Source organism: Macrotis lagotis, chromosome 1 (genome assembly GCF_037893015.1).
Source record: "Macrotis lagotis isolate mMagLag1 chromosome 1, bilby.v1.9.chrom.fasta, whole genome shotgun sequence".
NCBI lineage: Eukaryota > Metazoa > Chordata > Mammalia > Peramelemorphia > Peramelidae > Macrotis > Macrotis lagotis.
The window spans coordinates 23,371,756-23,394,207 of record NC_133658.1 but is presented as its reverse complement, the minus strand read 5'-3'; the positions used below and the strand labels follow the sequence as shown (position 1 = coordinate 23,394,207).

General features: G+C 40.8%; 1 protein-coding gene across 9 annotated transcripts in view; it reads right to left on the bottom strand.

The window, feature by feature from the left end:
* PAIP2B (poly(A) binding protein interacting protein 2B) overlaps nucleotides 1-22,452 on the bottom strand; it is a 67,556-nt gene that overhangs the window by 19,401 nt on the left and 25,703 nt on the right. The window contains exon 1 of one of the 9 annotated variants that reach the window (XM_074195933.1): nucleotides 15,053-16,174. The exons of 2 other annotated variants lie outside the window; for them this stretch is intronic. Coding sequence is in view for 2 of the 7 variants with exons in the window: in XM_074195918.1 (XP_074052019.1) it covers nucleotides 15,066-15,144 (79 nt within the window). In the remaining 5 variants the exon portion in view is untranslated. 6 more of the 9 variants (XM_074195918.1, XM_074195919.1, XM_074195936.1 and 3 more) reach the window with 6 other exon arrangements.

Below are 22,452 nucleotides of genomic sequence, written 5' to 3'. Positions count from 1 at the left end.
TCATTCTGTTTAATATATTTATGTATTAGTCATTTTTCACAATGATTTCCAGATTCATCCATCTAGTTCAAATGAACCTCTCCTGAGGGAGTGTCAATCTCTCACCACTAAGTGTGTGCTGAACATCTCCAAAACAGAACTCATTTATCTTTCTCCAGAAAGTCTGGCTACTTGTGTTGAGACCACCACAGCCTAAGTGGCAAAGCAGGGATTCAAAACTGGTTCATCTTACCCTGCATTTCCATTCTCTTTCTATTGCATATCACTACCTTATGCGTTCTATCAGTATAGGTCATAGGGTGTCTCTGAGTGAGTGTGAAGTACATATCCAAGTCTTTAATTTAATTCATCCTTTGTTTTTACTTCTGAAGTTTGCTTCCCTCCTCCCTGACCCAACATTTCAAACTATTCCTTGTAACAAAGAATAAAGAAAGTAGAAACCAAATAGTTCAGCAAAAGTAACCAACATGGACCAAATGAGAGAGTTTCTGTAGAGTTCTAGTCTTGCTGGGAAGGGAAAAAGATGAGTTTTCTCTTTTCCTGAGTCAAGGACTTGAGTAAGTGTTTAGGAGGGGTCAGGTACTCAGGCCCCAGAGGCAAAAGTATGAAACAATCTCTACTTGTAAAAAATGAATGTTCCAATAGAGAAATAAGTACAATCACCTTTGTTGGAGGTCCTTCACTGTCAAAGAGGACCAATGACCTCACAGGGCTATGTCTTAATTCCTACGTGAACTGGATTTAAGTGAGGCAAAATGGTCCAACATCTTCTTCAGCCTGGCTCTCTCTTCCATCTGCTGAGATCATTTCTTGGGGTGTTGCTACATGCATGCTACAGTGTCATGGATCCACAAGGGAGGGTCAGGGGAAAGCAGACACCAAAGGTGGGTGAGCAGCCCCAAAGAGGCACCAGTCCTCCCTGAACAATCCACATGCCCCACAAACATACCCATACACACAGAGAGGGCACAAACCTAAAGGGAATAAATATACATATATGCAAGTAGTAAATTGTAGGGGAGTTTAGGGAAAAGTTACTGTGAAGTGGACAGGAAAAAGAGCCTGAGGCTGTATCTGGAAGGCCCGGGCTTTGAAGAAGAATGCAGTGGCAATGTATTCCAGGGATTGGGGGGGGGGGGGTCCACCTAGGAGCAGCTAATGGATCAATAAGGCTGGACTGAAGAGTAAGAAAGTGGAGTCAAGTTCAATGAGGCCAGACAACTAAACTTAAACACGGAACAAAAGGGCTTCTATTTGGCTGAGAGGCTACAGCAAACCCCTGGAGCTGATTGGGCAGGTGGACCAGCACCACGAGATACAGAGAAAGGTACCAGGGTCTCTGCCTTTCAGGAGCCTCCCAGGAATGGGGGACAAATGAATGTCTATCCAGCTCTATCTCAGAGAGAAGAGGATGGGGAGGCAGCAGTCCGGACGGAGGAGCAGCAGGGGAAAAGGCTGAGGCTAGGGGAAAAGAGAGGCCAAGCTGGGAAGGACTTTGAAAGTCAGACTCAGGGTCTCATCCCTGATTCTAGGAGAAGAGGAACTTCCCCAAGTTCACAGACAGATCAATATTTTATATAAATTGCTTTGGTATTTGAGAAGAGACTTGATTCATGAAGAGCAAGCAGCAGGCATGAGGCAGTGAGAGCCTAAGGGACTTCCTTGGGGTCCCACAACCAGGATGGATCAAGAGGTAGGACCATAAAAACATTGCTGCTTCCTCTTGGATATGAAACTAGTTCTCTATCAGCTTCATCAGAGACATCCAACAGAGCTCAGGGACCACAGGTGGCCAACAACACAACACAGTTCAACACCGCCCAGACATATTACAATGTAATTGGCAAATATTTAACAAAACAAATAACATTTTCAAACTGTCATGTGGCCTCAGGGTTCCTTATATATGGGTAAGTGATCCTGTTTCTATTTTGACACCATTGTTTTAAATTATAAATAAATGTCTATAGAAATTAAGAATGCCTACATTTTGGATAAATATAAAGAAAAATAAAACTTGTCCCCTATTCTAACAGAGCTCACAATCTGAGAATCAGCTTTGATTTTTTAAAAAGATAAGTATTTTAAAGAATGTACATGTAAAATTTTACCAGACTGCTTGCCGCCATGGGAAATGGGGAGGGAAGGACGGGTGGTAGAAAAATGGGCAAGTCATGAATTTGCAAATGGATGAATGTTGAAAAACTACCACTGCATGTAAGTGGAAAAGTAAAATAAAATTTCAATTAAAAAACAGATGAATGTTTTGTTCTATTGATGCTTTTTATAGTCCAATGGTTGTCCTCTCCCCTTATCACACTATTCCCCATAGCTAATCACAAACTGCTGTGATGTTCCTTCCTCTCTTGAACAACAACAACCTCTTGGACTGACTCTTTCATTTCCAGGCTCACTGTCCCCACCTTAGTCCAAGCCTTTCACACCTTACACCAAAATCATGATCCCTAGTAGTATGTTCTGCTGACAAGCTTCTACTTCTTCCAGTTTAGGGGAGACAGCTTATTAAAGAAAAGAGAGATGGGCTAGGCATCAGAAAGACTCTGGTTCAGACACTGTGTAATCTTGGGAACTTCTTAGCTGGATGACCTCCTTCAACCTCAATTTTTCTCATCTGAAAAATGAAGGGGCCTGAAGATAGCCTTCAAGGTCCTTTTCAGCTTTAAAATAGATAACCTTTGATTAACCTCCTTAAAATACGGCTTGAATCATGTTCCCAGACCTATACTTGCTGAGCACATCAAATCTAACCTTTGCTTGGCTTACAACAACCCTATCTATTACTGGCCGCCACCTTTATTTCCCAATCCTCTTCAACATGACTCTTCTTCTCCAGAAAAACCAGCCTCCTCTCTGCCCTGCCCCCACGTCATACTCAGGCTTTCTCCTTCATTCTTGGCCATGCTTCAAATGTTACCTAACTCAAGTCTCACCTACTCCCTGATGCCTTCTCTGATGAATTAGCTGGCACTGCTCTCCTCCCTTCCTTCAAGTTAGACAGAAAAGCACTTACGTTTTAGCTGGTCGGGGGCACACAGCTAATCACTCAGCATTTCTCTTCTGCTAAACTGGAAGGGAGGGCAAGGATGGGAAAAAACAGCTGGTTTAAACAGATGGCAGGAGCAAAGACAAAGTCTTTAAATATACTATCTCATCGGATCACAACACAGGCAGAGAGGCAGACTCAGTGTTAAGGAGGTTCCAAGAAAGTAGGTGACTTGTCCTACATCTCACAGCCAGGACAGATGGTGGACAAAGACTCCAGGATTCTTCTTTGTGTTTGCTACCTCAAGAGAAGCTAAAAAATATATTTCATAAGGCTAGTGCTCTCTCCCCAGAACATCTCTCCGGCCCTAGTAGCTGGTATTTGACATTCTGCCTTCACTGTTCCTACATGTGCCCAAGGGCTCTATCCTTCCAAGCCATGTGATATCTTACAAAAAGAGTCCTTTAAATGAAAAATGTAGGGCAGAGAGAACAGAACACTGCCCGCAGCCAGCTGCCACGTCACTTGGCAATGGGCAACAACACTGATGATTAAGCACCTGTTGTGAGCCAGGCACAAGGCAAAAGGAAAGGCAAAAGAGAGGAGGAAGACAACGGAGGACAAGCATGCACAAACAAGACACATAGAGGATAAATTGGAAACAGTTTCAGAGGGAGGCCCCAAGATTGAGCAGGATCAGAAGGTGGGAATTTAGCTGGGATCTGAAGGAAGCTGGGAGACCTAAAAGAGAGACGAGAAAGTTCTGTCTACGAGTTGGCATAGGGATGCCTCATAGAGTTAGAAAGACTAATGTTACTGGATCACAGAGTAAGCTGTAATAAGAATGGAAAGGGCCAGGGTAGGAAGGATTTTCATCCTAGAAGAGAGCCATTGGGAGTTTACTGTATAGGGGATTACACAGTCAGACCTGGCTCTCACTATGCTAGATGCGGTAGAGGATAGACTAGAATGGGGACCTAGCCATTGAGACAAGGAGACCCAGCCATTTGCTCTAGCAATAATCCAGGCATAATGAAAGACTCTACCAAGGTTTTAGTGTCAGAGGAGGAGTCCTATAAGAGCTATTCAACAACAAAATCCATAGGACTTGGCAACAGATCAGACAGGGGAGGGGCGTTGGCATGGATGACTGAGAGGGTGGTGTAAAGAGAAAAGTCAGGAAGAATAGGATTTGGGGAAAAGGACTGAGCTCAGTTTGGAATATGTTAAATCTAAAATGCCTATGGGACATCCAATGTTTAAAAGGCAAGGCAGTTGGCAACCAGGAGAGAGATTAAGGCTGGACAAAGACCTGAGAATCAACTGATAGAGATGAGAAGTACAAGCCTGAGAACTGATGAGATCCCAAAGAACTGAAGAGAGGGCAAGAACAGGGTCCAGAACAGACTGGTCTCCCATTTTTAGTGGATGCACTAGTAGATTGAGGAGTGGTCAATCAGGGAAGAAGAGAACCAGGAGAAAGGACTGAGAACAATCTAGAGAGAAGAGCTTTTCAAAGCCTGCAGAGCTAGGAAGAATGAGGATTACATAAGGCTACTAAGAGATCCCTAGACTTGAGAAATAATTCTTCTACTTTGAGTTTTGAGGTCAGAAGCCAGGCTGCAGAGTTTTCAGAAGAGAGGAAAAAGAAAGGAAGTGCTGTGATTCTGGAGTTTATTCACAAAATGGAGAGAAATGGCAGAGATGGAGGAATCAAGAGAGGGTTTTCTAAGAATGGAGAAGAGATAGTTTGTAGACAGCAGTGAAACTGCCAGGGGGCAAGGAGAGACTGAACACAAGTTGAGAAAGTATGCCTGGTGGTAAAGAGAATGATCTTGGAGACAAAAGGAAGGGAATGGGATTGCTCTCAGTTTCATTTTCTTCATCCACCCAATGAAGGAGCTGGGTTAGGGACATCTCAGAGGTCCCTTCCAACTCTGTAACCAGAATCTTAAAAGCCAATTTTACACAGAGAGAACATGAGGGAGTCAGAATTCAATTGAGGCTTTGGCTCTATGTCTAGCAATCATCTACTTTGCTCTCTAAAAATTGTCCTTCTTGTTTCCATGTTCCTACTTTGGTAGACAAGCATAAAAAAAAAATCACCTTTTCCATGGAGGCAAACCTGCAACAAATCCCAGAACTAGAGGAACTCCAAGGTTCTTTCTAGCTCCAAATCCATGATTCATAACCTAGGTCCATCCTTATGAAGAATTTGTGCCATTTCCTAATACATACACACACACATTCACACACATATGTATATGTAAAGGAGGAAAACCAGATTGCTAAAGGGAAGACAAAATTTGAGACTTCTACTTATGTTACAATGGACATCACTAATGATAAACAGGCCAATCCAACAGGAAATTTCTCTCCTAGCTTCTTTGAGGAGGCATGGATCATTCCCCTGGGAACCAAATACACTTGCTAAAGCACTCTCCATTTCCACCACTTAATCATAGGTCATCTACTGGACAACTGGCAAGCCTGTTTGCCAGTGTCATAGAAACCACACAAGAATGGGCAAGAGAATAGCCTCAAAGCAGGACTAAGAAAGACTCCTGGGATGAAAGGTGCCATACTGGATAAACTGTTTCACAGTAACTTCCTTTACCTTGTTCAAAAGGCATGTTACAGTGTTCGCCTGCTTGAAAAGCACTTGGCAGATGTAACAAATGGCAAGTGGATTCCTCCCTATCAATGAAAAGTCAATGCTCTGAATTATCTGTCTGGGCCAGAGAAATCAATCAAATCCTTTTTTAAGACTGAAGGAGGAACAAATCACCCTACTGCTTGAAGAATGAGACAAGACTATAAGAAGACAATCCTAAAACTACATAATGATTTCCCATGAGCTAAGAGCACCAGAAATAATCCTGAGAAAAGCTGAAAGATGGGCTTTTCACTCACATTAGCAGTGTATACCCACTGTCTACTTCAATGCAGTCTGACTCTATGCTTCTAACCATCCTTGTTCACATAAATTCATGTTGGTTTCTACTCAATATGAAACTCCTTATTATGGGGATTTCAAAAAAGGATCCAGAAAATAAAAGAACCAAGGCTGCCAATCAATTAATAATAATCATAACCAACATCCATAAAACTTTAAGGTTTCTAAAACACTTCATAAACATTATCTCACTTGATCCTTCTAACATGCATGAAAGATAGGTGCTTTATTATCATTCCCACTTAACAGGTATTTATGCTAAGGCTGGAAAACATTACATGACTCCCCCAGACAAACTGATGTTAATTAAGAATTTGAGACAAGAGACTTCAAAGAGGAACAAACTGTGATAGGTGAATGTAAGGAAAAATTATTATGCTTTAAAATACATGTGAACTGGTAAAATGAGAGAGAGTCAAGTGAAGAGCTGCAGAGACACTCCTTGGTGATGGGATGAGCAATCTTGGACCCATGAAAGAAATGAGGACTCTCTTCTGCTGACAGGTGGAGTTGTTTGGGTGTGGAGTGCCTTTTGAGTTTAACAACACTTTGTCACAAGGGAGGATTCAACTGAGATGGGATGTGGAAGAAGCCTTACTAATACTCTTAAAACAATTTTAGTGTAAAAACAAAAGTTTTCTATGAAACAAAAAAGAAAAAAAATGACAGAAGATTTAGGTTGTTGCAGATTTCCTGGGACACTAAGCAAGTGTGAAACGGTCTGAGGAGCTATACCAAAGGGCTAGAGCTCAGCAGTCCATCTGCCATGGTGCCCCTATGGCTCCAATGACATGAGAAAAAGATCGTGCCATGGAGAAGCAAGGCCAAGCTAAGGGGCTGAGCTTCCAAACCCCTCCATATGCCTGTTTCTGGCAAGAAATTGTAATAGCAAAGCTAGTTCAAATCAGCTTGTATTTATTCATGGGGGGAAAAAATCTCAAAGAAACAAGCAAGGAAAATTACTTTAGTTTGATATTGAACATCAAGGTTTAAATGCCTCAAAATCAGACAAATGCCAAACTATGACATTTTGTAAAAAGGCTGCCAAGGAGTTATGAAATGATATGCATAAGTCTTAGAGGCCAGCAATCACATCTCTCCTCCTTCAGGTCCAGAATGGACTCAACACGATCATGGTGAAATTATTATTTGAACAATCCTCCAAACCACAGTCAATCTGCTACAAAGTTTTAGTAGCAACTCTCAAGTAAGAACAAAGGAGATGCTAAAAATGTGTAGGGCGTCCGGGTTGAACAGAACCTTCTCTTTGGAGAAGAGCTCATGTCTCAGTAGTCCCACAACTAGGGTTGTGCTTTAGCAAATGGCACACTTCCTTAGGATATTACGAGGAGCCCAAATAGGGGTGTGTGTGTGTGTGTGAATGTAGTGTATAGTATGTGTGTGAGAGTATGTATTTAGTTAGGTGTATGTGCGAATGTGAGTGTGTGTATGGTATGTGTTAATGTAGTATATGTTTGTGTATGTGAATGTGTGTGATTATGATATGTGTGTGTGTGTGTGTCTGGTTGTGCAGGTGACAGGAATTCAAGTGTCCAAAGGTGGCCTGGGTCTCTGGCACTTTTCTTTTCCTTTTGGTCACTAAACTTCCCTGTGTGGACTAAGGCAAAGTCAAAGGAAGGATTAGCACACAGAGAATGCTAATCTCCCCATGAATCATCTCTAGACATTTTGCCCTTCTAGTTTGGCACTTGGAGTTCCCAGGTACATGTCAATCTGAACTGACAACATGGACTCTTGTGTTAAGCACAGAGAAGTGTAAGTAAACACTAGCACCCAGCTTTCACTTAACCATCCAAATGTGTGGGACATGTTTAAGGCAAGTCAGACTGTTGTGGTCCCTAAAGTAAAATAATCTATCTTATTAAATATAACCTCCAATTGAATCATTCCCACTTCCAGTCATATTTTGCCCTTGGATTAAGTGCCAGATAGGGTCAAGAAAAAGGGCAGAGGCACCAAGACATCATAATAGGGCAACTACTTACAACATAAGAAAATTAAATACAAAACATAACAGGACTTATCCATCCAAATGTATATTCTTTTAAAGTAGTTAATTTGCAAAGTCACTCATGTGTTCCAATGAAGATGTCACATCTAAAAAGTGCCTTCAGAGACAGTTCAATAAGCCACTCTAGAAAATATATCGCATTGCTTGACAATCACAATTTTTTTTTTAAATTTCAAGATGTTATTATCCATTCTGACTACCAGAATCAGTTTTGAATGACTTCTGGCTATCCAAAAAGAAAAAAAAATCAGATCCACCATCAAAGAATTTACCAGCACTCTGGCTACTCAAAAGAATGTTCCTTAGACTCTGAGAGCAGTTCTCTGATTGAAGGCAGCATTGCTATAAATGAACAACTTTTCAAGGACACTTTGAAGAAGTGACCATCAGTTCTGTGGGTAGGAGGCCTATCACTGGGAGGGTCCTTAGTCAACTCTCCTATGCAGAGACAGAGAAGTCCTGACTAAAAACCAAGCCCAGCCTTGGCTCACCCCATTCGGTGCCACTGCACTGCCCATTTACCAAGCCCACCGCTAGAGGGCGAAGGAAGCGCAAACTAAAGCCCCCCCCCCCCCCCACTCACAGAACACATTGCTGGAGGCTGGGTCTGTTTTCAAAGGAAGTACATGCCACGAGATTCTTTTAAAGAGCTCCCCCGAGGTATTTCGTCGGTGGGTTGATTTGATAAATACCCTCTGGGATGGCAGGATCACAGTGTAGGGAGGACCAGGCCTGGATGTGGGGTCAAGACCTGCCTTCACACCTGGATCTCTCACTTCCTCTGGGCTCAATTTCCTCAGCTGTAAAATTGGGAGGGGAGTGTATGAGAGGCTTTCCAAGGTCCCTTCCAACTCTCAATCCATAAATTCATGATCCTAAATCAAAATTGTCTTTAACCAGGCTCCTCAAGGTGAAGCATGCTCCCCTATACAGAAGGCTGAGGGGAAGTAAACTTGTAAAGACTCCTTATGTTAAGCAATCAGTAACCTTTATGAGGTCCCCACCAAACACAGTAGATGCAAACAAAGGACAAAGATGGCACCTGTCCTCAAGGAGCTTCTGGTGAGAGCCTCAAACGGCACCCCCAACAGGGGTCATGGCTCCAAGGAAGTGTTTCTTGGTCGACAGATGAGGTCCTTTGTCCTCTCCCTAAACAGCGAGGGATCCAGGCCAGAGAGGCGAGCTTCTGCCTCTAGGAGGGGCCACTTCTCTTGTCAAACCAGGAAGCTGTGGAGCGGAAGAGGGAGTGAGAGGTGGGCTGATAGCCCAGGAGTATCAGAAGGGGAGATACCCCAGGCTTGGGGTCTGGTTGAAGAGATGAATTCCCTTTTTGGGCACTGACCTCTGCCCAGGCACCGAGGCTCCTGCTGATTTCTCACACCAGGCCCTTCTCTCCTCCTACCACCCCACTGGGGCAGGCTCATCACCCTGTCTGGACTATCATCGGAACCTGCAGCCTGGGCTCCCTGCACGAGATCTCCCCACTCCAACTGGATCAATGATCTTCCTAAACCTGGGATCTGACTGCAGTGCTCCCCTGCTCAATCACCTCCAGTGGTTCCCTCTCACCTCTGGGAAAAATCTGCATGTTGTCTCCTGCATTGATGTGAGCTCCTAGGCAGTTCAGACTAAGACAGGTTTTTATCTTTTTAAAGGAGGACTACAAAACTGAAAACTTTCCAATTTAAAACAGGAAAATCACAGGGTTAACAAGACTTAAGAACATGCCATGACTTTTTAGAACAGCATCTTAGAAATCTATACATTTAATAAATCAAATCCAAAATGACAACAGGGGTCTGTCCATGACATCCAAGGAAACCCCTAGAAAAACCCCATTGCCTAGGGTCCTCAATAAGTCTCCTTGACCTTTATACACAGATTTAAAACCAACATTTAACACCTACTCTGTGTTTTTGGACTATAAATCTTTCAAGTAGGGACTTGTCTACCTTCTGCCTTCTCCCTTTTGAGAGTAAATTAATGATGATTTTGGCACCACCTTTGAAAAGTGGCCAATCTTGATCTGAGCAATAGTTTAAAAGGATGATGAAAAGTTGCCAAACTTGTCATCTTTCTGTTACAAGATGGAGCAAAAAGATGAGTTACATTTTTCACAAGAAAACATAATATTCGAAGAGGAATCAAGTTTTTTTAAATCAACTAATTTTGTTTTAGATGTCTCTGAATTTTCATTTATTTTCTCTGTAATTCTGGGAGGCAAATCAATGAAGGAAGGCTGGAGGGCTAGCAGGGCATCCAAAGAACCAATTCCAGATTACATAGTCAAGGTCAATTCTTTGTCTTAGCCTACATTAAGCAGACAATCCAGGTGAAAAGTATTTTTCCTGCCAGAATCATGAATAAAACTTCCACATACTCATTTGGAAATGGATCTATTAATAGTTTAAGTGAAAAAATATTCAACTCTTCTTAGAAGTAAACCAAGGAAATCCTCATTTGGTGCCAAAATAGAGACAGAAAACCCACTGAGAGAAAAGAGAACATTTAAAAAGATCACATATATGTTATACTAATAAATAGTTAATAAATGGCCCAACAAATCTCTCATTTCAACATCACTAGAAATTAGAAAGATATTAACTTAGAGAAGATGGACTCTTGGAGAACTATTCTGCTTGGAGATACTGGCTCTGCCAAATGACCATTCACAGAATTCTTAATGGCCTCCCATTTAGGGTATTGGAAAAAGAAATTCCAAAGAAGTTAAAGCACCACTCTGGAGTTCTAGCTTATCTTTTCAATCCGTGTGAAACACCTACAGCTGCTGAGCACTCTACCTCACCTGTGCTCCATCCCCCAATCACAAGAGTCAATTTGCTCTCACCTGCCAATAGTTCATGGTCCCTGGTCTCAAACTTGATAAATGGCATTTCTCCTATCTAAAAGCCCCCACTCCTTCAACACAAAAACCCATGTCTCCACAAGGCTTCCTCCCACATTTGGATTTTAGAAATTCCATTGCAATTTTTTCATTCATTTTCATATAGTTGGTTCTACTATGTTGCTGCTTGATGTGAAGATATATATGTGTGTGTGTGTGTGTGTGTGTGTGTGTGTGTGTGTATTGCTGTCCCATCTACCTCATTTGGCTATCATTTGGGGAGGATGGGAGTTTGAATCTGGCCTCAGACACTTGACACTTACTAGCTGTATGACCTTGGACAAGTCACTTAACCCTGACTGCCTGGCGTCCATGGCCATCTCCAGTCATCCTGATTCATATCTGGCCACTGGACCCAGAGGACTCTGGAGGAGAAAGTGAGGCTACCCCTGGCCTCCAACCCAATTCATGTGCTTGTCATGGCATCACCTCCCTGATGTCTTCTTTGAGAATGAAGGACAAACATCAAAGAGCAGGGCTTGCCTCTTCCTTATAACAGCCCTAGGATCCAACATACCCCAACAGCCACACCATGTGTTCAATAAATGATAATAGCTGACCAATAAGGACAAATGAATCACTGGGTGCCACAGAGCCTGTCACCTACCCCCAAAACAAAAGTCAAAGCCTGGAGGTCACTGCTAAGCTGAGAAACTTCTCATTCCAGGCAACTTCCCTCCACAATGGGGTCAGGGAAGGGGCTACCTGCCTGGTTTGTCTATTTCTAAAGCTCGGAGTAGATCGCTACTATTTTGAAAGCCGAACATGATTTTTTTAAAATCCATATTATTCTTCTTTACAGAGAAGTTGATGAAAATTTTCTGGAAGATAAGAAACAGCAGCTGTGCATTCTGGCTCAAGGTAGGAAGCATACGGTACTTTTTACTACAAAAAAAAAAGTAGCAATACTTAAGCGACAGTTTGGTCCAGGACACTCCACTTGGGTCTAGTTCTGCAAATAAAAGCCCCAGTGGCTGGGATTGGTCTGGGCAGGTTCACATCTACAAGTGGTTTTACATCCATGCACACACACCTCATCAGGATCACGCACTGACAGGACAGGGTCTTAGACATAACGCACCATGCTGAAATCTAGCAGGGCTCTCACCTTGTCTTCATCTGCCCATCCAGGTCAGCCTTGGCTGTGGGGGTACTTCTCAAAGCTCTTCTGCTCAAGGCCCAGAGGAGCTCCTTTGTGCATCCAAGCATAAGCCCCATGAGGTTCTGGGTCATTCACTCAGCTGTAGCTGGGGCACACTCTTGAGAATGACCACTCAGGGGCCACTTCAGCCAATCTAATTATAAAGTGCCGCAATCCCAGCTGGGCCAATGACTGACGTCAAGCACCCTCATTCCAGGTTTCAGTTCCATTCATTCCTGGTTTTCCTTTGATGTTTTTTACAGCAGGTGCTATCATATCACTGGCTTAAGTCATAGCACTGAACCTGAAGAGCTGCCTTGGGTCTTCAAGGTCGTGGAACCAATGTCCTACCGCATGCAAGAAGCAATCCTCTCACCTCCATTCCCGACAGTCTCTCGCTTGAACATCAGGCAGAATTCCTCTCCCTTTGCTCTCAAAGATGTTCATTCTGCTGTTGGACAGCTCTGGGTGCTACCGGCGAGTTCCTCCTTCTATAATTGGAAGCTGGTTTCCCTCTAGTCCACAGGCCCAGTTCTTTCTGTCTTCTGGAGTTCAAGTTAACTTCTTAGTTGGATGATTTAAATTCTGAGATTAGAGCTGCTAGTTCTCCATTCATGTATACTTCATCCTGCCCCCCCATCTCCTTGTGCCCTTCTGAACTTCCTTCCCTGTCTCCTGCCCCCAGCCCTCTAGCCCTTAGCTGCCACATTTCCCAGGAAGCTTCTAGGATACCCTGCCCCTCTTTTAGAGGTCCCCCTCTAATCTCTCCTAAGTATGGCATCATTTCCTTGTCCACTGTTCAGGTATTACTTGAGTGTGCATTTCGTCCCTTCTAGAGGCTGAGACATCCTTGTAAGCCAGCACTTAAAAGAGCCACTTCAAGGGAAAAAACATTTAGGGTTTGCTGAAGTGAATCCTTATTAGCCAAATGCAGAGGACAATTCCATTTGACTGGGACTAGATGAATTAGGTAAATGCAGAATCAAATTTGTTATTCCAGATGCTTCATTTCAGACAGATTTCCCAGATCCCTTTAAAAGCTCCATTTTTTCCCATTCTTCTTTCCTGCTTTTTACCCCTCACCCCTATACCCCATACCCACTTCTAAAGCAGGCAACAACCTTGCCATTACTATCTTCACTCAGATTTCTTCTTTAATGTAGAATTCTTTTATTTCCAGGTGTTTTAACAAGTACTTTGCTTTTCAGATTGAACCTCATTTTGTATACATTTCGCATCTTTATCTCTGGTGACTTGAGTGGAGTGAACTAACTCCATAAGACTCCTTTAAAATGACAAAACAAAAGACAAAAATCTTTTAAAAATAAGATCTGGAATAAGGCAAATCTTTTTTCATCAAAAATCACAATGACATTTCCATTGTTTTCAACATGACTTTCCACTCTCATGAACTAAATAAACCCACTGTTCTTCTCTGGTATCTCAAGGAAAGAGACAGAAGTTTGGAATAAGTGGGGGGTGTGTGTGTGTGTGTGTGTGTGTGTGTGTGTGTGTGTGTGTCCCTCCAAGTGCCCCAACAATAAGATTCTATGTTAGTCTGAAAATGAAAATAATCTCCTCCATGCATAGGACTATTATTCTATGTGCTCACCAAGAAGCCTGGCATTCTAAGAGTTGAGGCACCAGCAGCCTGGATACACAAATGCTACTGCCTTAGTCATCTTCCCTCTACTTCAAGTAAAAAGCCTTAGCCTGAGCCTTGTAAGCACACATTACATTTATTTCACTCACCCAAAGAAGTTTGACAGTGAGCATTCTCAACATGTAAAGAATTAAAAAAAAGTGTTGGGGGGGAAGGGAGAGATTTCAAGCAACTGACCATCATAAAAGATACTAAAAAGGCAAATAGGAAACTAAGTTTATTTTAAATGTCAATTACAAATGGAAAAAATACTCCTAAATCTGAAATGTTAGGGTTAGACATTTTCCACTCTATTTTTGTTATGAATGCTCAATGATGTAAACCCACCAAGTTATCATCTTGCAAGACTCCAGGGGCACTGAAAATGTAACAGCATCATTCATCGATAGAGTGCTTAATAGTTTACAAAGCAACTTATTAATTTCCCTTGGTTTGTCACAGCAACACAGTCCCTAACATTGTGCCCTAAATCCTAACACTCAGATTTTAGTTTAGACTTCTGATTTCACTGAGCTGGTGTACTCTCGTTAAGGATTCCTTTACCAATGCAAACTAGAAACTTTGTTCATCAACTTAATTAGCAATTAATGCTAATTATGAAATATTAACTATTACAACAATCGTGCTGTTGTCCAACTCTTCATGACCCCATTTGTGGTTTTCTTGGCAAAGATACTGGACTGGTTTGTCATATCCTTCTCCAGCTCATTTTACAGATGAGAAACCTGAGGCAAACAGTGTGACTTAAGTGACTTGCCTGGAATCACACAGTTAGGAAGTGTCTGAGGCCAGATTTGAACTCAGGAAGATGAGTCTTCTTGACTCCAAAGCCATCTCTCCATTGTGTCACCTCACTGCCCTATTTCAACAGTAGGAAGAATATATTCCCCAACCTCCTTTAGACTCATAGTGAGACACACTTAGATCCCTTTAAAGGATACATCAAGGTTTTCCCTGGATTAAGGCCATCTTATATTAATCAAAAATTACTTACAAACTATGTGATCCACTCTAACCAAGGCTCTTCCCTGTCTAACCAAAGTCTCTTCCCCATCACCTCTTTTCTTCCCTATGGCTCATTAATTATAGTTTACACAGTTTCTCTCTCACAGGCACAAACACATCTCTAATCTCCCTTCTTCCTTCCCTTTGTTTCTCCACTTCATCCTCAGTTACTGCAAGACAATTTCTCTTTCTTCTGTTGTTCTCTCCCTCTGTCCCTCTCTCCATTCCATTTGTGTGCCCAAAAAGTGACCCTGATCATGACTATGAAGCATATAGTGTTAATGATCAATCTGTATTCAGAAAAAGGAAAATCATTAAGTCATAAAATGAAATTAGACATAATAACCAGTGTTATCAACCTCTAATGCCCTTGAAAGTGCCCAGAAGTCCCTTCGGAATCTCCACAAAAGTCTTTATCATTTCTATCACTGTTTCCATGGAAAAATGAATTCCAAATTCTAAACCACCAACTTTTAAAACACATATAAACTTTTTGGATGCTAATTTCTAAGCTGAAAGTTTCCTATGTTGTAAATCGTTCCAGTCATTCTGCAGAAAGAGCTGACTGTGTATTTCTCTTAACTTTGAGAGCCCCCCAAAAAGAGGGTAATGCTGGAAGCTAGACCCATGGCTGGGGCCAAAGGGGAAGAAGGAAGGGACAGTCGGTGGCCCTTAAGCTATCTGAGCTATTGCCTTCTGCATGGTGATTCTCTCTTGCTCTGGGAAGGGGTGAGGTGGCAAGTCTGCTCCCTGGTCATCCACCAAGTTGGGCTTCAGAAGTCTGCATTATGAAAAGAGCAAATAGAAAAGTATCTTGAATAAGCCTAACTTATGTGAGTTAATTGAGAGCAGTGTTTGGGAAGAAAAATACATTATTACTATATGAATATTAAAAAAAGACAATGAAGCAAATGAGTGCCTGGAGAGAAAGACAGACAAGGTACTGGGGAGGGGCTAATTTATACTGACTGAGCATGTGGGGCTCTGGCTCTACCTGGGAAAACTGGGGAAGCCTCCTGTGAAACCCCAGAGGAGGGCTGGGACAGAGGGCATGAAAGACCAAGGGGCATCCTGAGATCACCGACCTCTGCCCAATTCCAAAATGGGGCCCAGCTGGATGTTTTCTTTTCAATTCACCTCTGCTTCAGCTTCCATCTTTAATGTCTGTTCAAGATAAACATACTAACAGAACAACTCAGTTGACTGGATTGGAAAGGCATGTGAATCCTACACATTCTCTATTGACTATCCTTGGTCTCCTTTGGACCAATCTCTTCTGAAAGGCTCTGGATCTCACTGAGCCAGGACTCCCTGGGATCAAAGAATACCTAGAGACCCTCAGGAACTCAAGGGAAGCCTTTTCACAGGACATCCTTCAGGAGACAGGCCAGCAACCTTGAGAATGAGGGTTCTATTTAGATCAACAGTTTTTTAAATTTTTTTTATTAAAGATATTATTTGAGTCTTACAATTTTCCCCCCAATCTTACTTCCCTCCCCCCAACCCTCCCAAGGAAAACAATCTGTCAGTCTTTACTTTGTTTCCATGTTGTACCTTGATCCAAATTGGGTGTGATGAGAGAGAAATCATATCCTTAAAAGAAGAGACAAGAAGTCTAAGAGGTAACAAGATCAGACAATAAGATAGCTGCTTTTTTTTTCTAAATTAAAGGGAATAGTCCTTGAACTTTGTTCAAACTCCACAGCTCCTTATCTGGATACAGCTGGCACTCTCCTTTGCAGACTGCCCAAAATTGTTCCTGATTGTTGCACTGATGGAGTGAGCGAGTCCTTCAAGCTTGAACATCCCTCCCATGTTGCTGTTAGGGTGTACAGTGTTTTTCTGGTTCTGCTCACCTCACTCAGCATCAGTTCATGCAAATCCCTCCAGGTTTCCCTGAAATCCCATCCCTCCTGGTTTCTAATAGAACAATAGTGTTCCATGACATACATATACCACAGTTTGCTAAGCCATTCCCCAATTGAAGGACATTTACTTGATTTCCAATTCTTTGCCACCACAAACAAGGATGCTATAAATACTTTTGTACAAGTGATGTTTTTACCCTTTTTCCTCATCTCTTCAGGATATAGACCCAGTAGTGGCATTGCTGGGTCAAAGGGCATGCACATTTTTGTTGCCCTTTGGGCATAGTTCCAAATAGCTCTCCAGAGAGGTTGGATGAGTTCACAGCTCCACCAACAGTGTAGTAGTGTCCCAGATTTCCCACAGCCCTTCCAACAATGATCATTATCATTTCTGGTCATATTGGCCAATCTGAGAGGTGTGAGGTGGTACCTCAGAGAAGCTTTAATTTGCATTTCTCTAATAATTAATGATTTAGAGCAATTTTTCATATGGCTATGGATTGCTTTGATCTCCTCATCTGTAAACTGCCTTTGCATATCCTTTGACCATTTGTCAATTAGGGAATGGCTTTTTGTTTTAAAAATATGACTCAGTTCTCTGTATATTTTAGAAATGAGTCCTTTGTCAGAATCATTAGTTGTAAAGATTGTTTCCCTAGATCAACACTGTTAAACAATTCTCATGTAGCTAATTTAACTCGATGGTTCCATCTCTCATGGACAATCCTCACATATGCCAAGGAGGCCCCTTGTGTAAGAAGAGGCAGCTCTGAAACAAGAGTCTTTCCAGCACTTTCCAGTAGTGGACAGAGTAAAGGTAGGCAGACCCTGCTGCTTGGATGGCCATCAATTTAGTTTGGTGTGCAGATTGCCTCCCACACAGACTTGTCTTCATAGTTATTCCTGAGATTTGCTAAGTCTCTAGTCAAAGAATGTCAGGGCTGGAAAGCACAGTGTCCCAGGCAAAACTTAGCCCAAAAGACAGATTACAAAGATGAAGAGAACAAGCTTTGAGAAGGTAAGTCACTTGTCTAAAAAGCAAAGGGTATCTTTTTTTTGGGGGGGGATATGGGTAATATGGAAATATGTTGTTCATGACTTCATAAATCTAATGGGGATCATATTGGTGGCCTTCTAATGGGTGGGGAAGGGACTGAGGAAGGGAGAGAATCTGAAACTTAACTTTTTTTAAATGACTGTTGAAATATGTCAGAAACTAGGTATAGACCAACATCTCAGAGTGCATACCAAGATAAGGTCAATGATTTAGACATAAAAGGTGATACCATAAATAAATTAGAAGAGCATGAAAAAGCTTACCTCAGTTCTATGGATAAGGGATGAATTTTGGACTAAAGAAGACTGGATAATTTGATTACATTAAAATTTAAGTTTTTGCATAAACAAAATCAACCAAAATTAGAAGGAAAGCAGAAAACTAGGGAAGAAAACTTTTTTTAACAGTCAGTATATCTGATAAAGATCTTATTTCTTAAATTTATTGAGAATAGAATCACATTTATTAAGAAAACAAGTTGGTAAATGATCAAAGGATATGAACAGGCAATTTTCAGACAAAGAAATTAAAACTATATATATATAGTTAAATAAGAGATGTCCTAAATCATTATTGATGGAGAAATGTATATTAAAACAACTCCAAAACATCTCCTCATACCTATCAGATTAGCTAAAATGACAGAAACAGAAAACAATAAATGTTGGAAGGGAAAACTGAGACATTAATACACTACTTCTGGAATTGTGAATAGACTCAACCATTGTTTTTTAACATTCATCCACAAGCATATTTGGATGTTACACAATTTTATTCCTACCTACGCTCTTCAGTGGCAAACAGCCTAGTGGAACACTGTATATGTACATTTATGTTAAACATGTCCATATATCAGTCATTTTTCTGTATGAGGAATTAGAACTAAGGGAAAGAAAGAAAACCACGGGATAGGAAGGAATAACATAAGAGAAGTTTTTAAAAAGTGAACAAAATGTTCATTCCCCATTATGTAGTTTGGCTTTGTTTTTTTCTTTGTCTGATTGTGGATGGCGCTATCCATAACAGGTCTCCCAGGATTGTCCAAGCTCCCTAAACTGCTGAGAGGAGTTGCAGCCATCAAAGTTGATCAACTACAGTGTTGTGGTTATTGTGTAGAATGTTCTCAGCATTAACTCTGGTAATTCCGACTCAACCATTCTGGAGAGCAATTTGAAACTGTGCCCTAAGGGCAATAAAACCATGCACCCATCAATACCACGATGTCACAAAAGACAGCAAAACTATTTTTGTACAAAAATTTTTATTCGGGGCAGCTAGGTGGCGCAGTGGATAAAGCACCATCCCTGGAGTCAGGAGTACCTGGGTTCAAATCCGGTCACAGACACTTAATAATTACCTAGCTGTGTGGCCTTGGGCAAGCCACTTAACCCCATTTGCCTTGGAAAAAAAAAACCTAAAAAAATTTTTATTCTCTTTTCATGGTGGCTAAGAATTGGAAATTGAAAAATTATCCATTAATTGAGGAAAGGCTAAACAAGTTGTAGTATATGAATGCAATGAAATACCACTGTGCTATAAGAAATGACAATGAGGATGATTTCAGAAAAATCTGAAAAGACTTGTATGAGCTGACACAGAGTGAAGTGAACAGGACCAGAACGCTGTACAAAGTAACACAATATTGTATGATAAAGAACTATGAATGATTTAGTTATTCTCAGCAGTACGATTCAAGACAACTCCAAAGAACTCCTAATGAAAATTACTGCTCACCCTCAGAGAATGAACTGATGATATCCAAATACATACCAAAGTTTGCTATTTTTAACTTTACTTTTTAAAAACTTTTCTTTGACAAAATGATTTCTATAGAAATTTTTATTTTTTTTTAACTTATATAACCTATGCCAGAATGTTTATCATCTCAGAAACAGGGGAAGGGAGAGTAGAAGGGACACACTATTTTGGAACTCAAATCTTTTCTTTAAAGTTAAAATTTATTTTTATATGTAATTGGGATGGGAAAATATTAAAAAAGAAAGAAAAAATTAATGTTAAAAAAATCACAGAGCTATTTAGTAGATGATCTGATATAAAATGCTTAGCCTTAAAAAGCATACTACCCAGTGATTTCAGGGCTTCACAGGAACTGGGCCTGCAGGACCCCTGGGCTGATCTCTTTGGGAAGAGCCTCACCTGGCTCATTATTTATTCCTGCCAGGCCTAGCTAGGTGACACCTGTTATTTTACTGATCACTAAGAACTTGACAAATATGAACAAATATGATCATATCTTTATACAAAGAACAGAAAATGTAAATTGTGTGAAACCATAAATCTCAATTATATAATTATTTTAAAAATATATAATGCAGTTAACAGTAATTCCACGTTCTGATTGTCCATGAATAACTATCTGAACTATGTATTTTAAGTTTCTTTTTCCCCTTTTCTCTCTTAGTTTTTATTCCACAACTCCTTCACACTAAAAAACAAATATGTAATAAATAACAGATAACCAAACACATCCACAGTTTGAGTTGTATAACAAGTCCTTAACACAATTGTTAAGTTATTCTACTTCTGTTTTCAGCTTTCAGTTTTTTTTGACTCATACCAAATTATTTGCATTATTACTGCTTAGATTGAGATATGGTACTGGTAGACACTTCATTATTTCCCTTGAAATTTTTGACTTTTCACTTTTCTAGATGAATTCTATTACTTTCTTTAGCTATATAAAGTAATGTTTTGGTTAGTTGTCTGGTATGATATTGAATAAGTAAAGAAGTTTAAGGGGCAATTAGGTGGCGAAGTGGATCGAGCACCAGCCATGGAGTCAGGGGACCTGAGTTCAAATCTGGCTCAGACACTTAATAATTACCTAATTGTGTGACCTTGGGCAAGTCACTTAACCCCACTGCTTAGCAAAACAAACAAAACGAAGTTTATAAAATAATTGTAATTTTTATAATATTGGCATGTCCCAACCATGGGTAATTACTATTTCTCTAATTACGTGGATAAGCTTTTATTTCTGTAAAGAGTTTTTGGTAGTATTTGAGGCAGTAAGATGGAATACTGGACAGAGCATTGGATCTGGAAGACGTGAGTTCAAACACAGCTTCAGATCCTTCATGGATAACCTTGTGTAAGTCAATTAATTACTACCCTGCCTCAGTGTCCTCAAGTGTAAAATAATAGCCTCTCCCTAGAGAGCTGTTGTGAGTGTCAAGTGAGATCATTTATAAAACACTTTGCCACGGTGTTTGGCTTTATATAAGCCTCGGGGTTATATTTGTATAATTCCTGTATGTCTTAGGTAGACTCCCAGTTATTTTGAATGAATTTTCTCTGTTTCCTTTCTACTATTAATATCAAAATAGGCTGATATTTCATGTAGGTTTATTTTATAATCTGCAACTTTGACACAGTTATTGTTTCAGTTAAGTCATCATATCATCTGCAAAAAAGGTTTATTTCTTCTTTTTTACACTTATCCCCTCACTCTTTTTCTTATATTACTGCTGTAGTTAGCATTTCTATAATTATTTCAAATAAGAGTGAAGACCACAGAAGTCTTATTACTTTGCCTCTTTAGCATTTATCTACATAGAGAATGCTAGCTTTTGGTTTTAGATGTTACTGACAATATTAAGGAACAATACATTTATCTCTATGGCTCTTGATGTTTTTAATACCAAGCAGAGCTGCCTGGACACTGGAGCCAGGGCCCAACTTCACTGCCACCAAAGGGCAGGGAAGCCTAGGAGTCCAGAGGGGCACCACCCATCCTTCTTTCTGCCTTGGCCTCAAGGCCATCACTCAGGAGAGTGATCCCCATGAAGACGTGGCTTGGCAACTCCTGAAGTCCCCACCCCCACTGAAGCCACAGCTACGCAGGAGATGAAAAAGAAAACACTTGGCACCATCAAACGGTTCACCAGCAGAAACTGGAAATGTTAGAAAAGAAGATGCAGTGTGCTGCCCTTTCTTCTCCCCGATGCTGCTGACCTCTGCTAGGAGTTCCCATTTAGCCAGTTTGAACAGAGCTGTTTGCACAGTTGGACTGCGGGCTCCTCAGGACCTTTTCTTACATCATCAGCATTTAGCATAACACCTGCACAAGCAGGTGATGAATACAAGCTTATTGACTAACAAATCACAACTAATAAGAGAAATATAAATTAAAAACAATCATGAAGTTTTGAATTATACACAGCAAATGGGCAAAGATGAGAGATAAGACTAATCAGTGTTGGAGGGTTGGAGGAAATTGATGTATGGCTGGTGGAAGCATGGATTAGGATGCCTTTCTGAAAGGCAACTTGGAATGAGGCAAATAAAACAGTTAAAACGACAATACCCTCTTACCCTGTGCTGGCACTGAGGTCCCTGACAAAAAGAAACACTTTTATGGTAGATAAGATCTAAGAATAATAAGAGAATGGCTAATAAATTATGGTACATAAAATGAAAGACATAACTGTTACAAGAAAAAATATGATGAATATAGAGAATGGAATGACTTACATTAACTGAAACAAAGTAAAGTCAACAGATCTAAGCAAAAAACATGCACAAGGACTACTACAAAGTAAAAGGAAAGAATAACCACCCCAAAACAATAAAAAACAAATGATGGAAAATTACAAAGAACAAAATTGACCCCAAAGAATAGACATGAAAGTACGTTTCTCCCTACTACCTTACAAAGGCAGGGACAAAGGGAGTGGGTCTGGGAGTGAGGCACTCTGACATACAATGCCGGATTTAGTCAATGTATGGACTATTCTTTTTGCTGAACCTATTTCTATTTTTAAAAAGTCTTTAGTTACAGGGAATGAATTGAAATAGATC